The 24,994-nt window shown below is 33.6% G+C and overlaps 3 protein-coding genes across 3 annotated transcripts; 1 reads left to right on the top strand and 2 right to left on the bottom strand.

The window, feature by feature from the left end:
- Window positions 1-14,137: 14,137 nt before the first annotated feature.
- Window positions 14,138-15,282, bottom strand: EAF02_002297 (uncharacterized protein; the record flags this gene model as incomplete). The annotated part of the gene is made up of 4 exons (XM_038898345.1): window positions 14,138-14,647; window positions 14,727-14,819; window positions 14,901-14,969; window positions 15,052-15,282. 4 exons carry the CDS (start codon window positions 15,280-15,282, stop codon window positions 14,138-14,140), a joined length of 903 nt encoding a protein of 300 aa, XP_038762037.1.
- A 5,167-nt stretch (window positions 15,283-20,449) lies between these two features.
- Window positions 20,450-22,252, top strand: EAF02_002296 (uncharacterized protein; the record flags this gene model as incomplete). The annotated part of the gene is made up of 6 exons (XM_038898344.1): window positions 20,450-20,717; window positions 20,874-21,116; window positions 21,174-21,391; window positions 21,447-21,549; window positions 21,603-21,639; window positions 21,790-22,252. The coding sequence occupies 6 exons, from the start codon at window positions 20,450-20,452 to the stop codon at window positions 21,881-21,883; spliced, it is 963 nt and encodes a 320-aa protein (XP_038762036.1). The 3' UTR covers window positions 21,884-22,252.
- Window positions 22,253-24,233: 1,981 nt separating this feature from the next.
- EAF02_002295 (uncharacterized protein) lies at window positions 24,234-24,871 on the bottom strand (the record flags this gene model as incomplete). Its single annotated transcript, XM_038898343.1, has 2 exons — window positions 24,234-24,580; window positions 24,634-24,871. The coding sequence occupies 2 exons, from the start codon at window positions 24,869-24,871 to the stop codon at window positions 24,234-24,236; spliced, it is 585 nt and encodes a 194-aa protein (XP_038762035.1).
- Between the last annotated feature and the right edge of the window lie 123 nt (window positions 24,872-24,994).

Here is a 24,994-nt window from a genome sequence, read left to right as displayed (position 1 = left end):
TCAAAACAGAATTATTAAATGTGAAATAAATAGCAAAAGAAATAATAGTCATTCTATGTCTTTTGAAAGAGATCGATCTTATAGTTCAAGAACCAATAATCATTTTCTATAATAACACATAATCAATACACCTAGTAGTCGGAGAGAATGAATGGATCACTACTAAACTCAGGTATATTGATATACAGAATATATGATTATATCAAGAATATGCTAAAAGAAGTTTCAATGTCATTTATTTACCCATTGCCGATATAATAGCAAACGAATTAACCAAGAATCTATTTCAACAGAAGTTTAAGCGCTTTCGATCAATATTTAATCTACAGAATATCAGTATACAAATCAAAGAGTTAAATTAAAAGGCCAGCTAAAAATATATTTATCTCTTCCTTTTAACCAGAGATTGAACTCTTTTAATTAACCCGACATACTTCCTAGCCTTTTCCTTTTTCAAAAGCAAATCGAATTTGCGCTGCTTGTTCTCAACAAGCCTTTTCGTTTTACAAGCTTTGTTCTCAAAATATCGAATAAGGGCTAGCGACTTATCTTTATCCATAGAAGTTTTCAAAACCGAATCCTTAGGAATATACTTTTTGGTGAAAGAGTTCTTTCTTGTAAGATCGATTGTGATGGCTTTACGATTAGCAGACTTGCGAGCCTTAGACTTTGCTAGGAGCTCTTGAAGGGTTCCGCGGAGCTTTTCCAATCTCTAGCTTGGCTATCAATATTATGATTGATCAGGGGTGGAAGTAAATATATACCTTTTTATTCTGTATTTTGTAAGTATCAGCACAAAGTTTTCCTACAGAGATTATGGTATCTAAAGCGATTTCATATATATGTGTTTTGCAACTCCAATAACAAGTATTCTTGGTATAACCGAGATCCTTGTAGCAATTACCTGAGGTCTTTGTTTGCCTAGAGACCAAGGATTTTATGCAGTTAAGACACAAACGATCGTTTACTAGCCCTTTAATGAACTTGTTAGATTATAAGGATCGAGCTTTAGCAAACACCCTTGACAGATCATTTTCAGTTCTTATGTACTGAAGATCTGTAAGAGGCAAGTTGTTATCGGGATCACTATTGGAAGTACGGAGATTGTAGAATCTATGCTTATCGGGACTGTTATGCGAGAGAAAGGGAGCGCAAAAGTAGCTGTCCGGATTGTGAGAAGGATGGTGCTTAGCAGGTGTGGCAGTGATCAACCCAGATCGGCCATCGAGAGGATTAGGGATTCCAAAGTTATCCAGATCCTCACACTTGATCTTGACCAGTTGGCAATTTTCCCTTAATCCTGTAGGAATCGCAATAGCCTTTTGAGAATCAGGAATAATCACTTCTTTCAAGCTATAGAAGAAACACAATTCAGGATTATTACAACAAACTCTCGGGACAATACTATACAAGGCATACTTTCGAGCGAATCATATCTAGTTTCGAATCAGTATGTGGTCAACCCAGGGGTAATAACAATATCTACTTCTAGTAGGGCTACAGACAGAGATCCTTGTTGTGTAGCAATAGAAACAGGAACAGGGGGAGTAACAATAACAGGGGCAAAAGGAAATACGGGGTTAATAGCACTTTCTAGTGGAGGGTGTTAGCGGGCTTGATGTATTTAAGTAAGGAAGGTAGTATAGTTGGAATTGGCAAGGCTATCATTCGATGGCAGAGCAGAAGGGAGCAGTTGAGGAAAACCAATCGAGGGATTTCCAGGAAGGTTTTCGGGAAGAAGTGGCTGTTGAGTCAACAGTCGATCAGCAGTAGGGCTCACAGAAGCAGGGACAGGATCAACGGTAGCAAAACTACTCGGACAAACAATCAATGGTGTTGCCGGAGGATCAGTCGTTGTTGGAGTAGGGGACCTTGGGGGTGGAAGTGAATTACATTTAAATGCAGGTTCAGAAGAGAACTCATTATGAGTAGAAGGAGAAAAAGGAATAGCAGAGAAATACTTTCTTAGCTGATTACGGCACCCTGTCTTTTCAGGATTTTTAGACCGACCAGGACCACGTTTGTCAGGAGACGGGTGATCCATTCGAAAGGAAACAAAATATGATGGTATTGATGTTTAGAGAAAGAAGAGTTTGAAGGAAAGGGTGTGTATTATAGATTATATCTGCTCTGTACGTGGGCAAGATTATTTGATCAGAGATTGTCTGGACCTCCTGAATGTCTCTAGCAACCTAACGTCATCATTGTTATAATCATCAATTCAATTATCCTATTCGGATAACAATGCTGACATTGCAGTATACATCCGTGGATATGAGGATCAGAATCTGTATTCTCTGTTTGTAATGGCAGATCAGTAGGCATACGTAGCGAAGTAAGACTTCAAGAAAGCATCTACCCACAATCCTTTGAAAATTTTCAGGCAATATAATGGAAAATGAGAGATATCACCCCATAATGCCTGAATCAAACGACTTACCGACGGCTAGGGGCGTATCAAAATTTCCTTTGTATCACATTCTCATACCGATTATATAGGGAATGGACATCAAAGCCTTGCTATGATAGGGATAAGATGGTTTCATTGTATAATCTAGACCACATTGAGGCTCCAACAAGGTGCAACTGCGCTAATTTCCTTTGTTTGTTTATACAGATCATCGCGATCTGGGGGGTGTATAACGGAAACGGTGTTGTAGACCATGTGGATCAGATTATATAATAGTTAGGTATTCATTATATAGAATACTCCGGAGCGGAATAACAATAACCAGATCGGCCACAAGACCGATCATTGTTTTCGTGATTAATACCCAAAGATCACCCAGTATATAATCCGATCTCTTCTTTACGAGAAGAGATCAGTTCTAATTGTAGATAAGGAGATATACACATTCTTATACTTATACCATTATTGTCCAGTCATTCCCCTCCATCGTGATATGCTATTGTCCTGTACGATATGTTCTAATGGACAAATTCGATAGGGCTAATATCATTTATTGGTTATTAATCAAATATAAAGAATTATTAAAAGTGTATTAGTATCAGAGCTCTATGGTATGATTTTAGACTTTGATATTAGTATAGCAATTAAAGGTATATTTGATAAGATCTTCCCAAATTGCAAGATACTATTAGTTATATATATCGACTCGAGATCATTATACAACTATCTCACAAGCTTAATACAATTATCGAAAAAAAACTAATAATCAATGTAATGGCGATTCGAGAGGTATACGAAAAACAGGAGATTATAGAGATCAAATGAATTAATAGAAAATCTAACCTAGCAAACACGATAACTAAATCTAAACTGTATCAAGCTCTAAAGGATTTAATCAACAATAATATTATAAAGATTAAGGTTACGGAATGGGTTGAAAGAGATTAGTGGCACAAATGGTTATATTGAGAAAGGGATATTAGCTAGAAAAGATACAATACAACAACTTTAAAGAGTCGCCAGTGTTGGGATAGGGATTATGTAACTAATCGCGTTAGCACATACGCTAGTGCCCCCGCATTATAGCATATACATTCATAGCCTTTAGCTTTTAGAACCTCGAGCAATATTATAACAGTGTGAATCATTAGTACTATATTACTTCACCATCCCCATGGTGATACTAACAGGTATAATCAATACTATGATTGGTTATCTATTATCAAGTTGGTGGTACATCTCTTTTAATCGGGCATTCCGATTATCAGTATCTTTTTATCTCAAGTAACTGATTCTGGGTTATTAAAGATTGTTTTTGGTTAAAAGTATATTTTTTGATAAGGAAATAGTAGGAGGATATTCGGAAAGCTATTCAAGATATCGATTAAAACAATCAACTTTAACTCAGGTTTTTGCTAATCATTTATGATTTAGGATTATACTATATGAACCCAAATCGGTGATAAGAAATGATAAATAAGATTGTTATTGAGTATTAATTGTGAAATTAAGAAATGTAAAATGAATGATAGTTTTACTTTATATATTATTATAGTTTTTGACTTCAATCAATGGTTCAAGTAATATAAAGCAGGGTTTGAATATAGGGAATAATAATGAAAGAAGTGTTTTATCAATAAAAGCGAAATTATTTGTTTCGGAATCTATAAGAAATTAAGTATTATATGAATATCCGTTTTTCGAAAGTATATATAATAGATTTATAGAATTACTTTCTATTAGTTTTATCAAATCAAGGAATCTTATATCCCGGATTATACTTAGAAGGAAACTTCTATCTAAACATATTGATTTAAATATTAATCTTTAGCAATATGAGCAAACTTAATAACTTCCGTTTATACTTTTTGATTTACATCCTTCTCGATATTCTCTTTTATATTGTAGAACTCTTTGTTTTCTTCAATCTTTTAGATCTCAGCTATAATGCTTATATTATTTATGTATAATATAAAACTACAATTCACTTCTAATATAGAAGCGATAATACTATAATTGAAATTGTTTCCTGAAAATGGAGTATTATTTGGCTTGAAGGTTTCTGTATAGCCAATAGAAATATAAAAAGGATATTGGATATGAAACTAATAGATAGATTCGAATTACCCAATAAACAGAGAGTATTTCTAGAAGTAGTCGATAAATTGATATTACTAAACAGCTTCTAAAAAGTATTTCTTTAATTGTTCTATAACGATTGTATTTTCGAAGTATAATTTCGAGTTCGTCGATTTTAATAAACTTGGTAGCCAGGTTTTTAATAGTATAGTATTCATTGATATAAAGGCCAATAGTTTGTTAAAGGAAATCAGATATTTTTTTTTTCAGATTGTAAAGGAGAGTTGTCAAATTAGTGATTTCTGTTTGTATAGCTAATAATCTAAACCTGTGATATTATATTAGAAAGTTTCCTTATTGGGTGTTATTAGATATAATCTAGTATTTGTATTTAGTTTATATATAATTAACTTCAACCGGGTTTTTATAAATAGCTACGAGCTAATCGATCAATTGCTATTCTATCAAGCAGGGAACTTGAATATATAATAAGAATATGTATTCTTGTACTTTTCCTTCTATCTAATCTATTATATAAAATCACTGTTGTATTTCCGAGATAAGCGAATTTTCGTAAAGTTCAAGTTGCTTGGTGATTAATAGTTATCAAAGACTTGCTTTTGGCTTTATATTATCTTTGAATTTGAATAAAAGATTAATAAACTTCGGAATATACAGATACTCTATTATAATAATAAATAAACAAAAATGGAATATTCAGTGAATTTGTGAATCGCTTGGCAAAGCAATCAGATTTGAGAGGGGTCTGCTATTAATACTCGGAAGGGATTATTGTAAAAACTGTGACGATCCTGTCATATTAGTGGATCGGCTAGGTCCTCACGTGATCCACAATCCTGTATATTACCACTTCCTTCCGAAGAGCTCTTCTAGCTCTTCACCTTAGTATTCTAAATGATGCAATCGTCACAAAAACTAACTTTACAAATAAAGGTTTTTCTTATTCTTTTTTTTCCCAATAATAGGAAATGCTTTTTTAATAAAATCAATTAGAATATCAAGAGTCTAGACTTTGCGATTTATAAGGGAATCTATATGATATTGCTATTAATATCTTAAAAATTAAAATAGATAAGCAATACTAAACTATATTATAGTAATTCGTTTTTGAGTCTTGTAATTTCGTTTTGTAAATCCTTAAAGTTTTTAAGGATCGGTATTTGTTCTTTCTATAACAAAAGAGTATGCGTAATATACTACTCTTAAGAATTAATACCTTAATTAAGGAGTTGTTTTCAGACTGTTTATCCTTTTCATATCTATTAGTATTTATATTAGAATTATAAGGACTATAATTATTGCTCTATTGAAATTGACTATTGTCGGCTAAAAGCATTTAATTAGCGAAAGGGGGAGAGCGATAGAGTCCCTTTGAGGTAAATGGATTGGATATGATAGTAGTACTTATAATTCTGTATATTAAGGGTTTATTATCTTCCATCAAGTAGATTTACTTGAAATCAGTTTTTTTCCTATAAGTAATATCAAACATCCTCGATATACCCAAGAAGGTATTATAATTATAAGGTATTATTTAATCAACCACTAAATGGCTATATAATCATATAATAAGTTATAGATAATATAACACTTTGTCTTAAAAGAACTGCAAGAGCAGGGTACAATTTATCCTTAGAATCTACAACTACAGAATCAGGAGCAAAGTGCTTATAGAGCGCTCCTATATACTAGCTATATATACATGATTGTGTATATGCGCAAGTGTGCACATGAGCGATCGCAGCTACGATTGAGTGCGATCCGTGACACTTTTAGATACTTTGATTTCAAAAGATTTATAAATTCCAAAAGATTATTATTATTTAGATAATACAGGATATATAAATACTAAGCAAGTTCTTACTCTATTCAAAAGGGTAAGATATTATTTACAAAAGCAATTGGGATTTAATAAGACACTCAAAATATCAAAAGAGCTTTTCAATCTTCATATTTTTCTTTACAAAATAAAATTGAAAATGTTTTTGGAATACTCAAATACACTTTCCATTTCTAATACAATAACAAAAATACCTATATACAACTCAAATATATATATTTATACTTTGTACACTCTATATAACTTTATTCAACAAAATAGCTTCAAAAAAAGATTCATTCAAAATTCAATTTAATTATATTATCAATTATATTCCAAACACTATAAATAATATAATAATAAATTCAAATAGTAATAAATTAGATTTTATTTTGTTACAATTTATAGATTACTTTTGATAAAGAATTGCAAAGACTATATAGAAAGATTATTACAAAATAAAAAGAGTTCGAAAAGTATAAGAAAAAGAAAAGCAATATTATATTGAAATAGAATTTGATAAGTATATATAATTAGAATAAAAAATAATCATCAGGATTTCTCATTTACTTTTATTTTTTACTATAGCTTTTAACATTTCTTCGAATTCTTTAAGGAATTGAAAGAAATCTTTTTTTTATTCTATATAATAAAATAGATTCCAAACTCACTTATATCTCACCCCATCTTTAGAAATCCAAAATCCATATCTTTTTGGATTATAACTTTTATTAAAGGTTTACCATTTTCAGATCCAAAAAGCTTAATATCACTCTCTCCCTCTAGCTTCAAAATATCAGAATTCCAAGAAGTAAGATTTCTCTAAACAGCATATTGTTGATAATTGAATATTTTATAAAAGAGTTTATTAGAATATAAATATACTCTATTAATATATTAATAAGTTAATATAATAATAAGTGAGGGATAGTAAATAAGAAATAGCTAAGGAGAAATAGCTAATAAGAAAAAATCAAAATAAACTTATCTAAATAAATCTTTCATCTATAAAAAATCCAAAGATTCTTTATCAATTTTTTGTTTAAACTTTTTAATTAATTATAAACTGCTTTATACTAGCTTTTCAAACTTTAATCCAAATCAAAATCCTAGAAAGTTCAATTGTCTAAATTTATATATTAGTATTTATAGAATTAATAAATATTACACCTTCATACTTATTTTAATTTTTGATTAATATTTAAATCTTTCAAGTTAATCTTTTCAAACTCTTTAATTTTATTGTTCTTTTTTTTATTATTAGATTTTTCCTTTTTCTTTTTCTTTTTTTTGTTAATATTGATTTTCTAATTCTTAAAATCTGTTTCGGAATTATTTGATTCAAATTCTAATACAGAGTTATTATTGTTTTAAATAAGGGTTTTTTGTTTTCAACACTTTTCTAAATAAAATTAATTAAAATCAGATTTTTATTTAAATTTATATACTGGAATTATTGTATTTCAATATTCAATCGAATTTGTATAACCATTTCATTTTGTTTATTCTTCGATACCTTTAAAAAATCAGAAGTTTTGCGAAGCACTTTCAAAGTATAGGAAATCTGATGTTTTTTCCTATCTTTCTTTTTTTCGACTTCTAGCTCTTTAAATATCATTCTTGTCTTTCGATTGTATATATTTCTAGCTTTTCGCTTTTGCGAATATTCTTCTTGCTTTTTTTATAGCTTTTTCTTGTTAGATTTAATTATTACTAGCATCTTTTTGATTTTTTGAGGTTTAAAAGAAATTCAATATTATAAATATAACACTTATTATTATTATTGTTATTGTTATTCCTAAAAGTGTATTGTTTATATTATTTGTAATATTTTCATATTCAAAATAATTATATTCCATGAAAAATAAGTAGTATGATTGATTGAATTACGCGATATATAATACATTAATTTATAAATACACATTTCTAAATATTTAATTTTTTAATACTTATTCTTTTTGCCCCCATTCTTAAAGCTTTTTAGATATATACCCCTTGAATATTTGAAACTTTTTCTACAATAAATTGAAATAATTCAAATCTAGATTTTGAAAACATTACATTCCAGGAAATCCTGTAATTATAATATAAACTATAAATACATTATATAAAGAAGCTATATCATATATTAATATCGGAAAAAGATTAATGAATAAACAAAAATTAAGTATAAATAAAAGATTACCTTTTTTTAAAAATAAAAATATAAAGAAAACTTTGAAAGTAAAGGTTCAAAGTACAAGAAAGCAGCCTAAAAAAGGAAAAGCAAAAGTTGCTAAAAGAGCTTATCGATGGAAAGCGGGGAGTAAGTAAACCTTTTCTTGATTTATAAGCTTCCTTCTTATTAATTGAGTATAGCGGTTGCATTACGAGAAATTAAAAAGTATCAAAAATCGATCGAATTGTTTTTGAAAAAAGCTTCTTTTAATGTTTAATTAAAAAGATTTCGAATCAATTTGTATTTAGTGAAGAATATTGAAGGTAAAATATTATTACTTTTGTAGTAATTCAAGAGGTAGCTGAATCCTTTATGATTATTTATTTTAAAAATGCATTTTTTATTCTTTTTATTTATCAATTAAATAAATTATTGATTTAATTTATAGTATTATAATATTATATATTTTATACAGCAAGACGATTCACAGTGCGGCACGGGGAGCTTTACCCGTCTACAAGACGACTCCGACGACCGCACTCTTTGTAGAAGCTGGTCTCCCAGCTGGAATTGTTGTATTAGAGTAAGTCAGACTGAGGTTCACGTTTTGGCTTTAGATAGTGGATGTATAATATCTATTTATAAATCGATTGAAGTTGTGTATTAGAAAAAGAGAACGAGGTATAGGTATTTTGAAAGGTTCTAATATAAAACTGTAAAGAATGGGACAGGCAATCTCTATTACCGAATGCCCTAGACTTTTACAGTCTTACTTCTCTTTTGAATATTATATTGATTCAACGAATAATATAGATAAAAAGAATGTTATAAAAGTATTTAAGAAATAATAGAACTTAATCTCTTAAAAAGATTACTTTATATTTTCAGACAGATCTAAACAATATAATGAATACAGTCATTGTATAGGGTACAGCTTTGCAATCTATTATAATAAGTAATAGATCGATATTGACTACAATTGTATATACAAACAATCATATATTTTTGACACTGAAATGATCGGCGCATAGCAGGGACTAGAATACCTTCTGAGTATTATTAATTGCCTCTATCAGGGATGAATATAGTTATATATTGATAGCACCTCAGTAATCTAAAGAATATAAGAAAGCGCCGCTGCCTCCTTTCAATAGATATACCATAAGTACCATCAAACAATATAATACTATGATATTATAATCAAGTAGTCCCCTGGGTATACTGAGATTGAGGGCAATGAGGCAGCTGATTGTTTTGCTGATCAGGGTACGGTTGGACCGCTTAACCCTGGCCTATCCTGCTTCCCTACAGTTAGTAGCTTTTGTTTTATTCTATATGCTAAATGTTGATATTCTAAGAATAGATAGTAAAAGGAAAAAAGGGGTTTGATCTTCGAAATATATAATATATGAAAACCGATATATAATATTTTAAAGCCAAAAAGCCTCAAGCTTCCTTGCAGGGTACTATACAGATTTATAGTGATACGGACTAGATATAATAACTTTGTAGCCTATTATATCAGATTCAATTATAAAAATAATACAAATACCTATATATATAGGATTGAGAAAAGCCTATTATATTTCTTTTAATATTCAATCAATAATCAAATGCATAATAATTAATTGTTTATACCAAATCGACTTCGATTCGAATAGAATGTAATAATATATATTAATCACATTTTATAAATACAATATAGCTTTACTGATCTTTTCACTAGATCCAGATTCTATATTAAGATATACTTAAACTATATGAAACTATACAAATTCCAATCTGCTCTAATATCTCAAGAATAAACTCTCCATTTCAATCAATCTAAAATCTGTATCAAATAGTTATAAGTATTCCAAGCATTCTTCTAATCAACAATAATCGATCTGATTATCTACCAATACCCAGATAGTATACAAAACAAAACCCTTTAAAACAGAACCACAAACTCTTAAACAAAACAATCACAGGATTGCTATAAGTAATACTGAGCAAAGGAATACTAAAAGCAATAAGTCTTTGATTAGCTAATATTATATTACTATGAACGGCTGGAACGCTAGCAGCTTATAGGCCTGCTCCTTAGTATATCTAGAATACTCCTTGGGAGATCAGATAATAGACGTTAATCACTATAAATAAATAAATAAATATATTTTATACAAAAAGATAAATTATTAAAGATATAGATAACATTTTTCTTCAAAGAATAATAAAACTAGCAACTCCTATTATTAATGGATATTACACCTTGAGAAACTAAACTTTATAGTTTTCTTATTAGTCATTTCTCACTAACCGTTTCTCACCAGCTATTTCTCACTTGTCATTTTTTATTAGTCAGCTACTACATATTTATATTCTTTATTTCATATACCTAGAACTAATGAATAGATATTATTCGTACTTATATATTATTAATATCAAATAAGATAAAGATATTGAAAAATATAATATTAATATCTAATTGAATAAATATAAAGATTATATTAATAAAAATATACAATAAAAAAAACAGAATAAATAGAATTACTAAATCAAAAGTTATTAGAATTTAAAAGCCACTCTTTATTTAAAGTTTATTATAAAGGAGCGGATAATAAAGGCATTTCATTATTTTCCTTTTTGTATTATTCTTTAAGCTTTTTATAAATTTTATTTATAAACTTTATTTGAAATAGATCTATATACATAAATATTAGTAGTTCATCATAAGATTAGCAAATATCAGATACTGGATATTATAGGAAATCAATAAGCTTGAAAGTAATATTAGTTTTTAGGGATTTATATTTACTAGAATAGTTTTGTGCAATTATATAGTATACTTGGTGTTAAAAGAGTAATAGATTATTGACTTGAATATATAAAATACTAAAATGGTTTTTCGATTTATTAAAATCTTTTAAAGATTTATTAATATAAAATAAATTATCTACAACTTAAAAGAAATAATTTTTCGAGGTCTTTTTGATAGTGTATAGCTTGTAATAGATTGTTTATATTGCTTTATTTCTAATTATAAATCAATTAATAATAAAATATATCTCAAAAATATAAATTTCTTATCTTGTATATTCTAGAGCTATATTTATTCCACCTTTTAGCACTTTTATTTGAGAAAGATATAAAGTATATTGAATCAGCAAGATTATTCTCCTTATCCAAAGAAAATAATTGTTTATTATATTAAAGCTATAGAGTGATATGCAAATTTATTATTAGTTATATAAGTTTTGAATAGAAATTGAAAAATCGATTAGCTCTTTGTATAGTAATTTCAATATTAATGATATTTTCGATTATTAGTTTTACTTATTTATAAAAGCGTTTTCCATAAATAATTAAATGTATAAAGCTATATAGTATTATTCTTTTCATTAAATCTAATACCTCAATTAGATAGATTAAAAAGATACTAATATCTATATAATATCCCTTAATCTAAATCAAATTAATTAAATCAAAATAAATAATAAAAAAAAGAGAATATTCATATTAAATTGATTTTTTTTTTAATTAATTATTAATTAGATTCTTATTATTATTAATATATATTTTTATACTTTAAAGCAATAATTTATACAAATTAATTATAATAAATGTTTTTTATTTAGTAAATTATCTGATTATTGATTAGTTTTTTATAAATAACTTTATATTAAATTTAAAAGAAGCTTTTCATAGAATTTCCATTTGAACTAATTTATAGATTTCTTTGAAATATCTTTATCTCAGTTTCCGAATCTATTGATTTATCCTTCCTTTCAATAATATTAGTAAAGAGATTCTTTTTACTTTCTGAATCACTATAGATATTATATTTTGAGTTTTTTTTTTTTTTTTTTTTTTTTTTTTATATAATGATTAACATCTATTATCTGATCTCCAAGAGGTATTCTAGATATACTAAGGAGTGAGCCTACGGGCTACTAGTATTCTAGCTGCTTATAATAATATAATATTAGCTAATCAGGAGCTTATTGCCTTTAGTATTTCCCTACTCAATATTATTTATGATAATCCTGTAGCTATTCTGTTTAAAGATTTGTGATTTTGTTTCAAAAAGCCTTATTTTATATACTATCCAGGTGTTGACAGATAATTAGATTGATCGCTATCAATTGGGAGAACGCTTGGAATACTTATAGCTGTTTGGTATAGGTTTTAGATTGATTGGGATAAAGAGCTTATCCTCAGGGTATTAGAGTAGATTGGAATTCATATAGTTTTGTATAGTTTGAATATATCCTAATATAGAATCTGGATCTAGCGAAAAGGTTAGTAAAGCTATATTATATTTGCAGAATATAATTGATATATATTATTATATTCTATTCGAATCGAAGTCGATTTGGTGCAAACAGCTAATCACTGCACATCCGATTATTGATTGAACATTAAAAGAAATGCAGTAGGCTTTTCTCAATCCCATATATACAGATATTTATACTATTTTCGTAATTGAATCTGATATAATAGGCTACAAAGTCACCGTATCCGATCCGTATCGCTATAAGTCTGTATAGTACCCCGCGAGGGAGCTTGAGGCTTTCCGGCTCCGAGGTATCATATACCGGTTTCCATGCATTATATTTTGAGTTTTGATTAGTATTATAGTTATTATCGATATCCCTCTCGTCGTTATCATTCTTATTGCTATCTGTATCGATATTTATTAAGAGCCTCTTATCGATTTCGGAATCCTACTATATATTATAAATTAATATAATTAAAATAAGCTTTATTTGAATCAAATATCTGTATATAGCTTTTCTTTTTTGTAAAAAATATCTTCTTCTGATTGAAAATAATATTATTATTATAGAAAAAATTGAATAATAAATCTCTAATAGAAAAAGAGGAGGAGATATTATAATCTCGAAATTGACTTTAAGATTCGGTTACTTTTGCTATAAATTTAGACTTTCGTTTAAAATAACAAATTGAGAAAAAGAGATTTCGAATTTGAGATCTTCTATTTCTTTTTTGTATAGATATAAACCTTCGATTACCATCGTTATCAATAATTTTCGATTTTCTAAATGCTTTTGAAATATTTTAAATAATAATTATATCATTAGCTATTAAAATAATTTTATATATAGAAAAATAGCTTCAAAAATACTTCAAAAAAAGATTCTTTCTTTGAAAAGAAAAGAAAAAAGAAAAATAAAATCAAAATATATTTCTTTTCCAATTCTAAATATTTTTTCAAAATTATTATTTTATTAAAGCTTTTTATATAGTTCTCAATTTTAAATATAGGGTTTTAATATCGAATTGAAATTTAAATTGAATATTCTAAAAAAACCATGGATTATTTAGCGAATTTGATATTCAAACTATAAAACCATAGATTAATAATCCACTCTTTTTGAAGCAAATTAATATCACCGCAGAATCCGTGATAACACAAAGTACAGATTATTTCAGCAGATTCAGCACGGATTTTACATCCAAACTAGCCCTAAATTGCGCCTGGAGATCGCCAATCTTTTGTCTGCGAGTGGCGGTGATGTCTTTAATCTCGCTTATACTTCCATAAATACAGGAAATAAACACTCTCTCGGCGACAAGATCTGGTTCTGAGTGGACAGGACTGTCTTCTTGACCCCAAGAAAAGCGAATGATTTGACCACGAGTGATTTCAAGAGGGTTTTCCCCCCGCAAGCGCGTGGGCCGTCTCCTTTCTCTTTCCGACGTGTTGTTTCATTGCCTGTGTGACCAGCTCTGTCTCTTGGAGAACGAGAGTTGTAGGTCCCAGCAAGGTAGTGGCGTATCTGCAATGTAAGGCGTGATTTGCGTTGGTACATTCTATCATGCGACCGTCTCTGTGCCAGCGAGGGATAACGAATTCGTCTGACTTCTGCGTCATTCTCACCACAAACCATACAGCTTCAGGATTGACTTGACAGTCATCTTTGGAGTCCTGAATGGTAAGGGCAAGGAACTTAGCAAGTATTTTCTTGACAGACCATCGGAAAACACTGCTGTTGTCAGATATAAACTTTGTAGCTTCCTTTACAATGACATCTGGGGAAGTAACGCCGTAATAATGGTAATGCTCGCCTTCGCAGCGAATATCCTTGATCCTCGGTGTTTTGAGGAGGGGAATGAGTATTAGGAAATTGGCGGGGTGCGCGACTTGAGTTTCGTTCTATGTATATTTAGGATCAGCAAAGGTGAGATTTTAAGGTATCACACCAAACAATTCTTAAACTTTATCAAGAACTTACATCAGACTCTACGTCTTGCTTAGCACTTCCAATGGGCTCAAGTAAGAGTGCGCCGACGCCGACCGGAGGAGAAGATGAGTCTTGAAGCTCTTTCTATATCTTGAGATCAGCAAAAGTGATTTCTACCTTATCGGTGTTACGTCAATTGACCATTTTCCCTTTCCAAAGACTTACCTTGAGTTTGATGGTTCCAATCAAGCGCGTAAGAAAGTCGAGTTGAAGACAGTATGGCGCATGTTCTTGCTGTATGTATTTTAGGATCAGCAGTAATTATTACCATGCCAACAGTGCGCCGGGTAAATGGAGTACTCTTTGATAAACTTACCTCTGTTGGGAGAATTTCCTTCTTGTCTGTCACCTTTGCTTGGTGTATATCTTTATGTGGAGATATGGCACTGGCAAGATTGATCGCGGTGGGGTTCTCAGAAATAACTCCCATTGCAAGAGGAGTGGGTTGTGATGTGATAGGTGAGGAAGAGCAAATTGTAGCAGATTCGTTTTGATTGAAAAGTTGATTCTTCCTCAAAGGAAAGCAGGGAATGGCAAAGAAAGCCATTGCGATTGTTGTTGTTGAATTGGATTGGTCTTCTCTCAGTTATTTGTTGAGCAAAGTTCTTCAAATAACAAGAGAACCTCAGATTCAATAAAAACAAACGACTTGCTTAGTCGGGCATAACGACTAAGCAGATGAGAAATTTGATAGAGCATGTTCAAAGCTGTTTTCTACCACAGTATGGTATAATTTAGTTGTAGATAGTCGGGCATGTTGTTATGAGATGTGGTAGTCATAGATTATGGCTCGAGAGTGAAGACTTAAGAGTAGATGAGTATTTTAGTTCTGGGAATCAAGTCTTATATGTACAATTGGGAAGGAAGGCATGCTAAAGTGAGTTGTGTGGTTTTAATAGCACTTTATTTCCAAATCTTCTTCACTATTGATTACACTTTGACATTTCGGCATTTGATATTATCAATTCTAGATGAAGACACGCTTCACGCACCCGCCCGCTCTCAGCTCCCTTTACCTCTGACCTTCATTCAACTCTAACTGCTGGCTTACTTCAGATTCTCCAACTTTCTTCGAGGGGCGGAGACGTGTTGGGAGGTTTGGTTGAGAACGAAGAGGTAACCTTCAGATGTTCTCTCTTCTCGTTCTCCTCAGAGTTGACCAGTAGAAGGGGGGTAGTAATTTAGGAGCCAATGATATCAAAGAAATGATAATGAGGATAAGTAAAGTGAAACAGTATTTGATTATCTCTTAACCTAAATAAATGCCTCTGTATGGTTGATCATGCTTTCAAATATATTTCACCGAAAAACTTATACACCAAAGACATAGAGGCTGGTCCCTGGTGGTTGCTTTCTTTTACCAATAGAAAAACAGAAATGTGAACTTTAATTGATGTGGTGATAAAACTTCAGAGGTGATGAAGGTTAGTAAAAGTTATATGAAATTTGGCCATTATGAATAAGCGAGTCAATATCAAACGGCTTTCGTTGTCTTTCTTCTACCAAACTATTTATCGATGCACCTGATGACTGGTAAGATGGATATTCCAGGCTCAACACCATATTCGTAGTCATCTTTTTGTTCTCAGATTTCCTTTACCATAGCACCAATGTTGCTACCAATAGATGGTCTTTGTTAGAGAATTTTGAAGAAATAAGGAATTTCAAGAGCTGGAGTGTTTGTGAATGTTAGAACGCCAACATAAACATATTATGAGCAGAAGAATATTACAAGAAGAAACGCGGCAAAGGGGGATATAGAATGGCAGGACATCAAGCCAACTCATTTTCGAACTCAAAGATGTGATCGAAATGAGTGTAGAGTATCTAGCTTCATATCATTACTCAAGATATAAAAACTATAATCACGTCTGGGATAGCCTGTAGCACTGAATGTTTGCATGATGTAGAATAAGACTGACAGCAAATAGACTTATAAGAAGAATTGTAACTTTCCAGAATAGTGTATATTCCAGTCATTGTGTAAGTTGAGGCTTTCTCGCCACCGGAAATTTGAGATGGCTCTTTCATATACCGAATCAAACAAAGGGTAAATTGACAATTATAGCTGTCTCTATACTTTTGTCATCCCATCACTTCCATCATTTTCATGGACTTCATAAATAATAAACACCATATCGTTATCCTAAATGATCAAATGACAAAAAGCGCCAGAGCGGGAAAGAGTGGAAGAGGAGAAGAGCAGCAGAAAGTTGCAGTCGTAATCAACATGGAAGAGAGATTGCGTATAAAGATTGAAGAAGTATAGTAGAACCCGCTTGTTCAAATTGATTTCGTTATAGTAAGTATCTGTTGTGATTCTGCATTAGGGGGGTAGCTCATTCTATCCTTGCTTCTCTCCTTTCCTCCAAATGCAGAGAACCTTCTCTTCTTTATTCTTACTCTCATTCTTAACAGTTGCTACTGATTATTCATTTATGAAGGAAGAGACGACCAGCCCCGATTCATGAATGTCAGACGTACTTTTGTCTACTCGTGGCTCTGTCTTATCAATGAAAAATTAGAGAAACTCGAGCTGGAAATTGAAGCATGAAAGGTATTAAAATAAAGGAAAGTCAGACTTGATGTAGATCCTACTATGCTGTCAGATGACATTCCCAAACGGAAAAGATCGTGACTTTCTCAAGTCCCTGAATAGAACTTCATCTTTTGAGGCACCGACCAACTTTAGTCCAAGTCCTCGCAGCCTTTGGCTCTCACTAAACGATTGTTCGGCGTTAAATTGATCTAAGAGTCACATATGGTGTTTTTGGACCTTCAAATAAAGTATAATTGGGTACCTTGTACCGATCACGCAAACTTAGAGTTTAACCTTAACCGATTTCCCTACTACGTGCACGTCCCTGCTATATGCACGATCTCGATCACCCTTTTTGAATAACTTTAAAAATTAATAACAATTCCAATTTATAAGATAAAGAGCTAGCAATTTAATTGATAAATGATAAGATACAATACTATCTAAAAACATAATAAAATCTTCAGATTTTGAATTTCGATGGAACTCGTAGTGCTCGCCCTCTACTAGATCGCAATATGACCTCCTCCTCCTTCCCCTTCGAATTATTAGCCTCTACAGCATCAGAAAGCTCTATAGTCTTTGTCGATGTTAGATCTATAGTAGAAGAAGCTTTGGGGAACTTTTTATCTCTTTTGATTGGAGATTTTGTTGATTTTAGAGTCTTTTTAACCTCCTCTTTCGCATCACGTGCAATCTGACGATCAACCTCCCTCTGCAATACCCTCTCTTTCGTCTCAATCTCCTTCCGTTCCTTCTCAGCTTTCTTTTCAGCTTTTATCTGAAGCTTAGCTTCCTTCTCTTGCTCCTCTTTAAGTGCTTTATCTTCTTGATACGCTCTAGCTTTAATAATAGCAGAAGGTGACCATAAAAACGCACCATTCCCCTCCTCTCCAATGAGATTTAAACGCTTTGAACGAGCTCTTTTCCTTTTTTCAAGCTTTAGAGCCTCTTCTAAACCTTTAGATCTATGCCCCTGTATAGAAGCTTCAGCTCCTAATGTAGTTGCAGCCTTAAAAAGCTTTAAAGTGATCTCATGGGTGGGAGCGCGACGAAATTCTAATTTCATTCTACGCATCGCTTTTGACGTATACGGTGTAGCAAGAGCATCCCTGCGAGTTTTAAATGATGTAGGTGGCGTAAGAGGAGCTTCCGGAGCAATACAGTCGATCGTAAGACTCCTATTCATAGGATATATGCCCGTTTTTTCGAAGGATCGTAAGATATTATGCCTCGTACAAGTGAGCTCCCAAGCCTTTTTAAATATGCCCCAAAACATGCGCTTTGTCATACCAACAATCCCCCCGCTATTGTGCATCAAATCATTCAATAATGTACTGTAATTCGTCGAAAGGGCACCGAAGGTTCCAACGTCGAGAGGCTGTAGTCGATGTGTAGAATGAGGGGGGAGAATTAAGACAATAATCTTTAATTCATCGCATTTTGAAAGGAATTCCATATTGACATGACTAGAATGACCATCGACAATAAGTAGACGATATCTTCCACCTGCTTTTCGACGTGTAGCAGGGTCGAATACGTTTATAAGCCAATATAGGCCAAAAGCATTCGACGACCACCCATTGCTTGAGGCTCCAAAATAGGCTTTATCCTTCTCCCCTACATCCTGAACCCATGTATCTTGTAGATCCCCTGAGTCTCCTTTATAAATAAGAGCGGGAGGGAGAGCTGTCCCATCAGCGCATATAGCTGCCAATAGGGTGATAAACTCTCTTGATCCATCTTGCCTAGCTTTTGTCACTCTGCCTCTATTATAGGCGCTAGCACTCATTATCCTCTTCATAGTCCTCCCCATACCGATCATAAAGCCCTTCTCGTCCCAATTGTATATATCTCTCGGCCGTATATCGTATTTTATGGTCACTTTTATCAACTAAATTAAAAAAAGAGGGGCATTAGCAAGAGCGTTTTAGGTAATAAAGATCAACAACAATAGAAAATAGCTCAAACCAGATCATAAAAGTAATCAAATATAGCAACATTATCGGCTTTCACACGCAAATTATCAATGCAACGGAGATACCGACTTTTAAGACGTGTTGAATGCCTCTTGACAAAATTGCTAGTCCAGTTCTTTCCCACCTCTCTGCCTAGGATCTCTTCTGCAAGGTTTCTGACTATGCGGCTTGTAGGAGGGATAGATCTCTGTGTCAGCTTGTTGATTTGATCAACTAAAACCTCCTCCTGATCGCTAGAAAGCGCTTGTTTCGTATCGGAGAGGAACTGTTTTCTCGAGGTGGTTTTACCTCTATGCCGCCGGGAGAGCGTGGATCGATCAATTTTAAAGAAATTAGCTGTCTGGGTGTATTTAGGAGCTTGAACCCCTTTCAAATGATCTAATGCAAGCTCTATACGAGCCTCTAAAGGCATATCATCGATGTTTGAAGCCATAATGTTGATATTTTCAAAGTCGTGCACGTAGTAGGGACGTGCACATAGTGGGGAAATCGGTTATGTAAGCGAGTCGGAACGTGAGGCGAACCCGAGATCTTCTGTGCTCCCTTCACTTCATCACATGCGAACTGTGTTTATGAGTTCGGTCATCACTGCTTTTGTGAAGAACTTGTAACCTTAAATGGCTGGCTGACTTGTAGCTTAACTTTATCCTGACATTGCGCGTGTCTGAATATAAGGAACGATAATCGCGTAACATACGGCACAATTTGAGACGTCGATTTTTGGATAATACCTACATATGCGATGCAACATATAAAAGGATCTGGTTCCTTGAAATACGCGCTAGCCCCGCACCGGCAGATGGTACATGTTGTATCCTAGGACCTTACCACGGGCGAGTTGCCAAGCCCACGATTGGTCAATTCCAACGCCAACTTCCATCAGGGGATAAATCCCCGATGGCAGACCACTTATCTGGGCAGCCGTCACTACCTTACTTGTTATTCTATTGCAAGGTCTCTTCAAGTTGTGGGTTTACAGATAAAGTCTGTACGACACACACTGAGTGTTTGGTCAAGATGACTCGGCCCGATGATCTCCCAAAGGAGACTACAAACCATCCACGACCTATGTGGGGGATCATATGTGAATGCGTGCTACCTTGGACATCCATAGCATCGATCTTATAAAGGTGGTGAATTTCTCTCCAGTTTTGATCTTCATACTTCTCTCAACAAGCAAGGTTAATCTCCACAAGATGCGTCTCATACTTTTCTATATCGGGATGTGCCTGTCAGTCACCGTGGCACAAGTCTGTAATGGATATGCCGAGCTCTGTGATCGTAAATGGTCAGAAATATCCCAGATAGGAACACACGATAGCGCATTTGTGGGAGATTTACCAGCAGAAAACCAGAATCTCGATGTCACCGCTCAACTGAATGCTGGTGTTAGATTTCTTCAAGCCCAGACTCATTATTTTCTCGATATATTGACGTTATGTCATACTTCATGCTTTTTACTAGGTCAGTTCTAAATGCAACTTCTTATCCCAATCTTAGCCTTTTGTTTTCAACACCTTTAGATAGGATACTTTTGGAATTCAATCGCACTCTTGATCTTGTACCTTCTTTTTAAGCATTTTCTTGAGAAATAACTAATAAACATCATCTTCAATGCAGATGCTGGGCCAGCTGTTTATTATCTAGAGGATATCAAGAAATGGCTTGATGCGAATCCTAATGAAGTCGTAACTTTACTACTTACGAATGGAGATTATATTCCTGTCGGAAATTTCAGTTCAGCAATGGAAGTGTCTGGTCTGGCAAAATATGCATATACACCACCGCATCAGTTAGCCATAAATGAATGGCCTACGCTTCAGGAACTGATCACGAATGGAGATAGACTTGTTATGTTCCTCGGTGAGTAGTTATCCCTACCACTTTTCACAATTGAAAATTGATTTAACAATATTGAAGACTACGACGCGGATACGAGTGTAGCTCCATATATCCTACCCGAGTTCTCTTACTTTTTCGAAACTGCATATGATGTAACTACCCCTACATTTCCAACATGTACACTCGATCGTCCCCCAGGATCAAATGGAGATGGACTTTTGCCGTTGATAAACCATTACTTGGATATTGATGTCTTCGGTATCCTCATGCCAAATAGATTGGAGGCTAAAAAGACGGTAAGAACAACTTTTTGCAGGTTATAACAATGACCAATCATTGACTTGAATGTAGAACGCGGCAACAGGTGTAGGTAGTATTGGAGCCCAAGCCGACCTCTGTACCTCAACTTGGGGCCGAAAACCGCGAGTAATGCTCCTAGATTTCTTCGACGTTGGTAAGAGAGTCCCCATACATTCACAAAAAGTCACAATACTAAAACAAACCTAGGAAATGCAATAGAAGCACAAAACACATTGAATGGCTTGTAAGAAGGACTTTTAAATGCATCTCATGTTTATTAAAAGTAGTATAGGAACGAGAGCCAGAATCATGAGTCTCAGTCGTTGAAATACTGCCATGCTTCTTGATCATATGACTAAAACGTGCAAATATGTTGTTAACTCGCTCCATATAGGCCAGTAAAAAATTCCGCCAGTTCGAAACACACACTTCCTTCTAAATATACTCTACTTTTCCTTACTATCGGCACGATTTCATTTTTGTGTTAACGGTACTGTTATTTTTGCTTGAGTTTCGAAGATTTCATTGCTGGTCGAGGAACGAATGAAAGGCGTTTGGGTTTGGGCTAGAACGAGGAGGGTCATAGAAGGAGCGTTGGAGTTGAAGGTCACTTTATTCTCAAGTTGACATGGTATTATTTCTGTTTTGAATTTATCAGTCTAGAATTTTGGCAGCGCAGCGCAGATTAGATTTGGACTTCTGTTTTGTATACTTTACGACTATCATTGTTTAGATGTTGAAGGGCATAGAAGGTTAGAATAGGCGACAAGATTTGGATGCCGCGATTGATATCATTGTTTACACTTTAGTCAAATATAAATAGATACTGTTATTTTTGGATTGCGGTAGGGGAGGAATGCTGTTAGCGAGGAAGTTGAGTGAGGGAGGGGGAGGGACACGGTGAATATTATTCAAGGATGTGTCTTTGATGAAGATATACTGCATATAATTATGGCGTTTCTCGATATAAGGAATACAGAGTTTGTTTAATGATTTCAAAGGATGTATAAAACAAATCGTCGATATTGAAGTCTATCGGAAAGAACATAAATAGCTTCAAAAATGATAGAAAATCCTATCCATTTAATTTAAATATATAAAGGGGGGGTATTATTTTTCGATAGTATATGGGGTGTGAATCTGTGTAGAATGTTCATTTGATAGGGAGATGAGTAGAAAATAAGAGTGTTGAAATTGAGGGACTTTGTCTATAGATAATTCGTAAGAAGATTATGTAGGAGACAAGGATGTTATGTATGATATGTCCGAAGTTGTTTTAATTGTCTACTATAATACATTAATCCTAAATCGTAGTAACATCATCCATATCGTGAGGCGCAAAAATCCCAGTTAAGAGTAAATTGAAACTCCGAACGTAAAGTCTGAAGGAATGACAGATGAAAGTTCTGAGAGAGAAAGTGCAAAAAGTAAGTAAGACCTATAAGAAATCATAAACAAAAATGATCATGTAATAATGTCCATCTAATTATATATGTCAATTACCAGTACCTTGGATATGAAGAGAAAAGAAGCGCTAGTTGAAGAACGTATACTCATTGTTTTCGCGGCGAAGAGAAGAGGAGGGAATAGTATCTCTCTGATTATCTTTGATCATTTCTTTACACCTTAACAATCCTAAAGATTCTCATGAATGATAACAAAAAAGTAGTCAGTCAAATAATACATTTCTAATTTCTGATTTCACATACCTAGGTAAGATCTTACATAAATATCGATATACAAACCTACAGCAACACTTTCACAAACCAAAATAATCCATCCCATCAAATACACAGCGAAATATCTCAAATACAAAATTTCCACTCTATCAAACTTCAACTTGCTTATTCTACAATGGATAAAGATAGCCAGCTAGCTAACTCCCATCTCTCCGCAAAAATTTCTTCCTCTTCCCTCAATCCCCGGAATATCCTCGGGGTCGATAATCCATCCCAATACATATATACATATACACACTTCCATCACTCACTCACCCTACGAGTCTACCCTACCACGCCTACCTACCCATCTACCACTCACGCAAACCTCTATTTCTCATCCCCCACTCCCTATATCCTCATCACCAATTCCATCCCATTCCATTCCATTCCATTCCATCTACAGGAACCACCACACCCCGAGTCATGGCCACACTCCCGAGCCACCCCAATCAGAAAACCCGTGTGCTATGTTCTTCAAATCCTATCCACAACCCACGGTCCCAGCGTTCCCGTGCTACCAAACTACCTCACTACATCTTAGCTCCCACCTAACAAAATAAACTTAAAACCCCGCTCCCTCTAGCCCACGCACCAACAAATTAGTCCCCGCCGAGCCCGCTTGGCACATTCTCGATTGACTTTTGGTGAAAGGAATTTTCCACGTCAAACACTCAAGTGGTGAAGTGCCGATGCGAAGGGTAGCTACCCTAGGTACCCTTAAGGATCTACAGAGAGATTTTCAAGCTTGCGAGGGTTTTTGACGTGATACGAGTTGAGTTTATTTCACAGTTATGCATTGAATTGAATTGATTTCTTGTGATGGAATTTAATTCGATTCGATTGATATCATCATGTCTTAAGCTAAATATTACTGAAGTGATTGAACAGCAATAATGCGTTATTAATTAGAAAAGTATCTTGGTAATAGGTCCAGCAACCAAGCTTTTTTTCCCTCCTCTCTCCCCTCTCCACTACTAAGCAAAGTTGTGTAAAGAATTGAAAGACATTATTTATCTTGATATATCCATAATTCCTATCACCCATCTCAATGATCCCGTTCCAGTCTAATTACATGTAGAATTTGTCGCGTCATGATATCTCATGCGAGCCAGACTGCTCACAAAGCGAAAGCGGCCAAGAAACCAGCTCCAACAATAGCTCCGGCAGCATTGACTCTACTTCCGGCAGCTGTAGAAACTGTAGCGGGAGCTGAAGAAGCTGAAGAAGTGGCTGAAGAAATAGCAGAGGAAGCGGATGATAGAACTGAAGATACACTTGAAGAAGCCGCGCTAGTGGCGCTAGCAATAGAGCTACCTGCTGAGGAAATGTTGCTAATGACAGATGAAGAAGCTGAATCGGTTGAAGATGAAGATGATGCTTGGGTCGAAGATGCGGCGGCTGAAGAACCTGATGAACCAGCAGCTGCTTGGAGAGCACAGATTTCGGTTGTGATTTTTTGAGTGGCTATTAAATTTGTTAGGATATGCTACGATTATTTGAAAAATTTGAAGACTTACTCAAAGTGTCAGAGGCAGAGCATCCAGCTGCGATACATGGAGTGGCAGCTTTGGTGATAGCGTCTTTAGCATCACCGCATTGGCATGCAAAGTCGGTAATACTACATCTAGCACCACTGGAAGCTGTTGACAAGCAGGCAAGGGCACAAGATGGGAGTTGTGCCACTTCACTAGCGATACTTTGGGAGTAAGCCACTGAGGCAAGGAGGGCAGAAATGGCAGCGTATGTGAATTGCATGTTTGCGTTGATGATTGCTTTTGAAACAAGAAGTGTGTTGTTGAAGAAAACTGGTATGGAGATAAAGATTGAAGTTTTTTAATGTGCGATGTAACTTTGTTGTAGAATCAAAAGAGAAGGGGA

The sequence above is a fragment of the Botrytis sinoallii genome (genome assembly GCF_014898435.1).
Source record: "Botrytis sinoallii strain Bc 23 chromosome Unknown BSIN_003, whole genome shotgun sequence".
NCBI lineage: Eukaryota > Fungi > Ascomycota > Leotiomycetes > Helotiales > Sclerotiniaceae > Botrytis > Botrytis sinoallii.
Note: the sequence above shows the minus strand (reverse complement) of the source record. Positions and strands in the feature narration are given on the sequence as shown.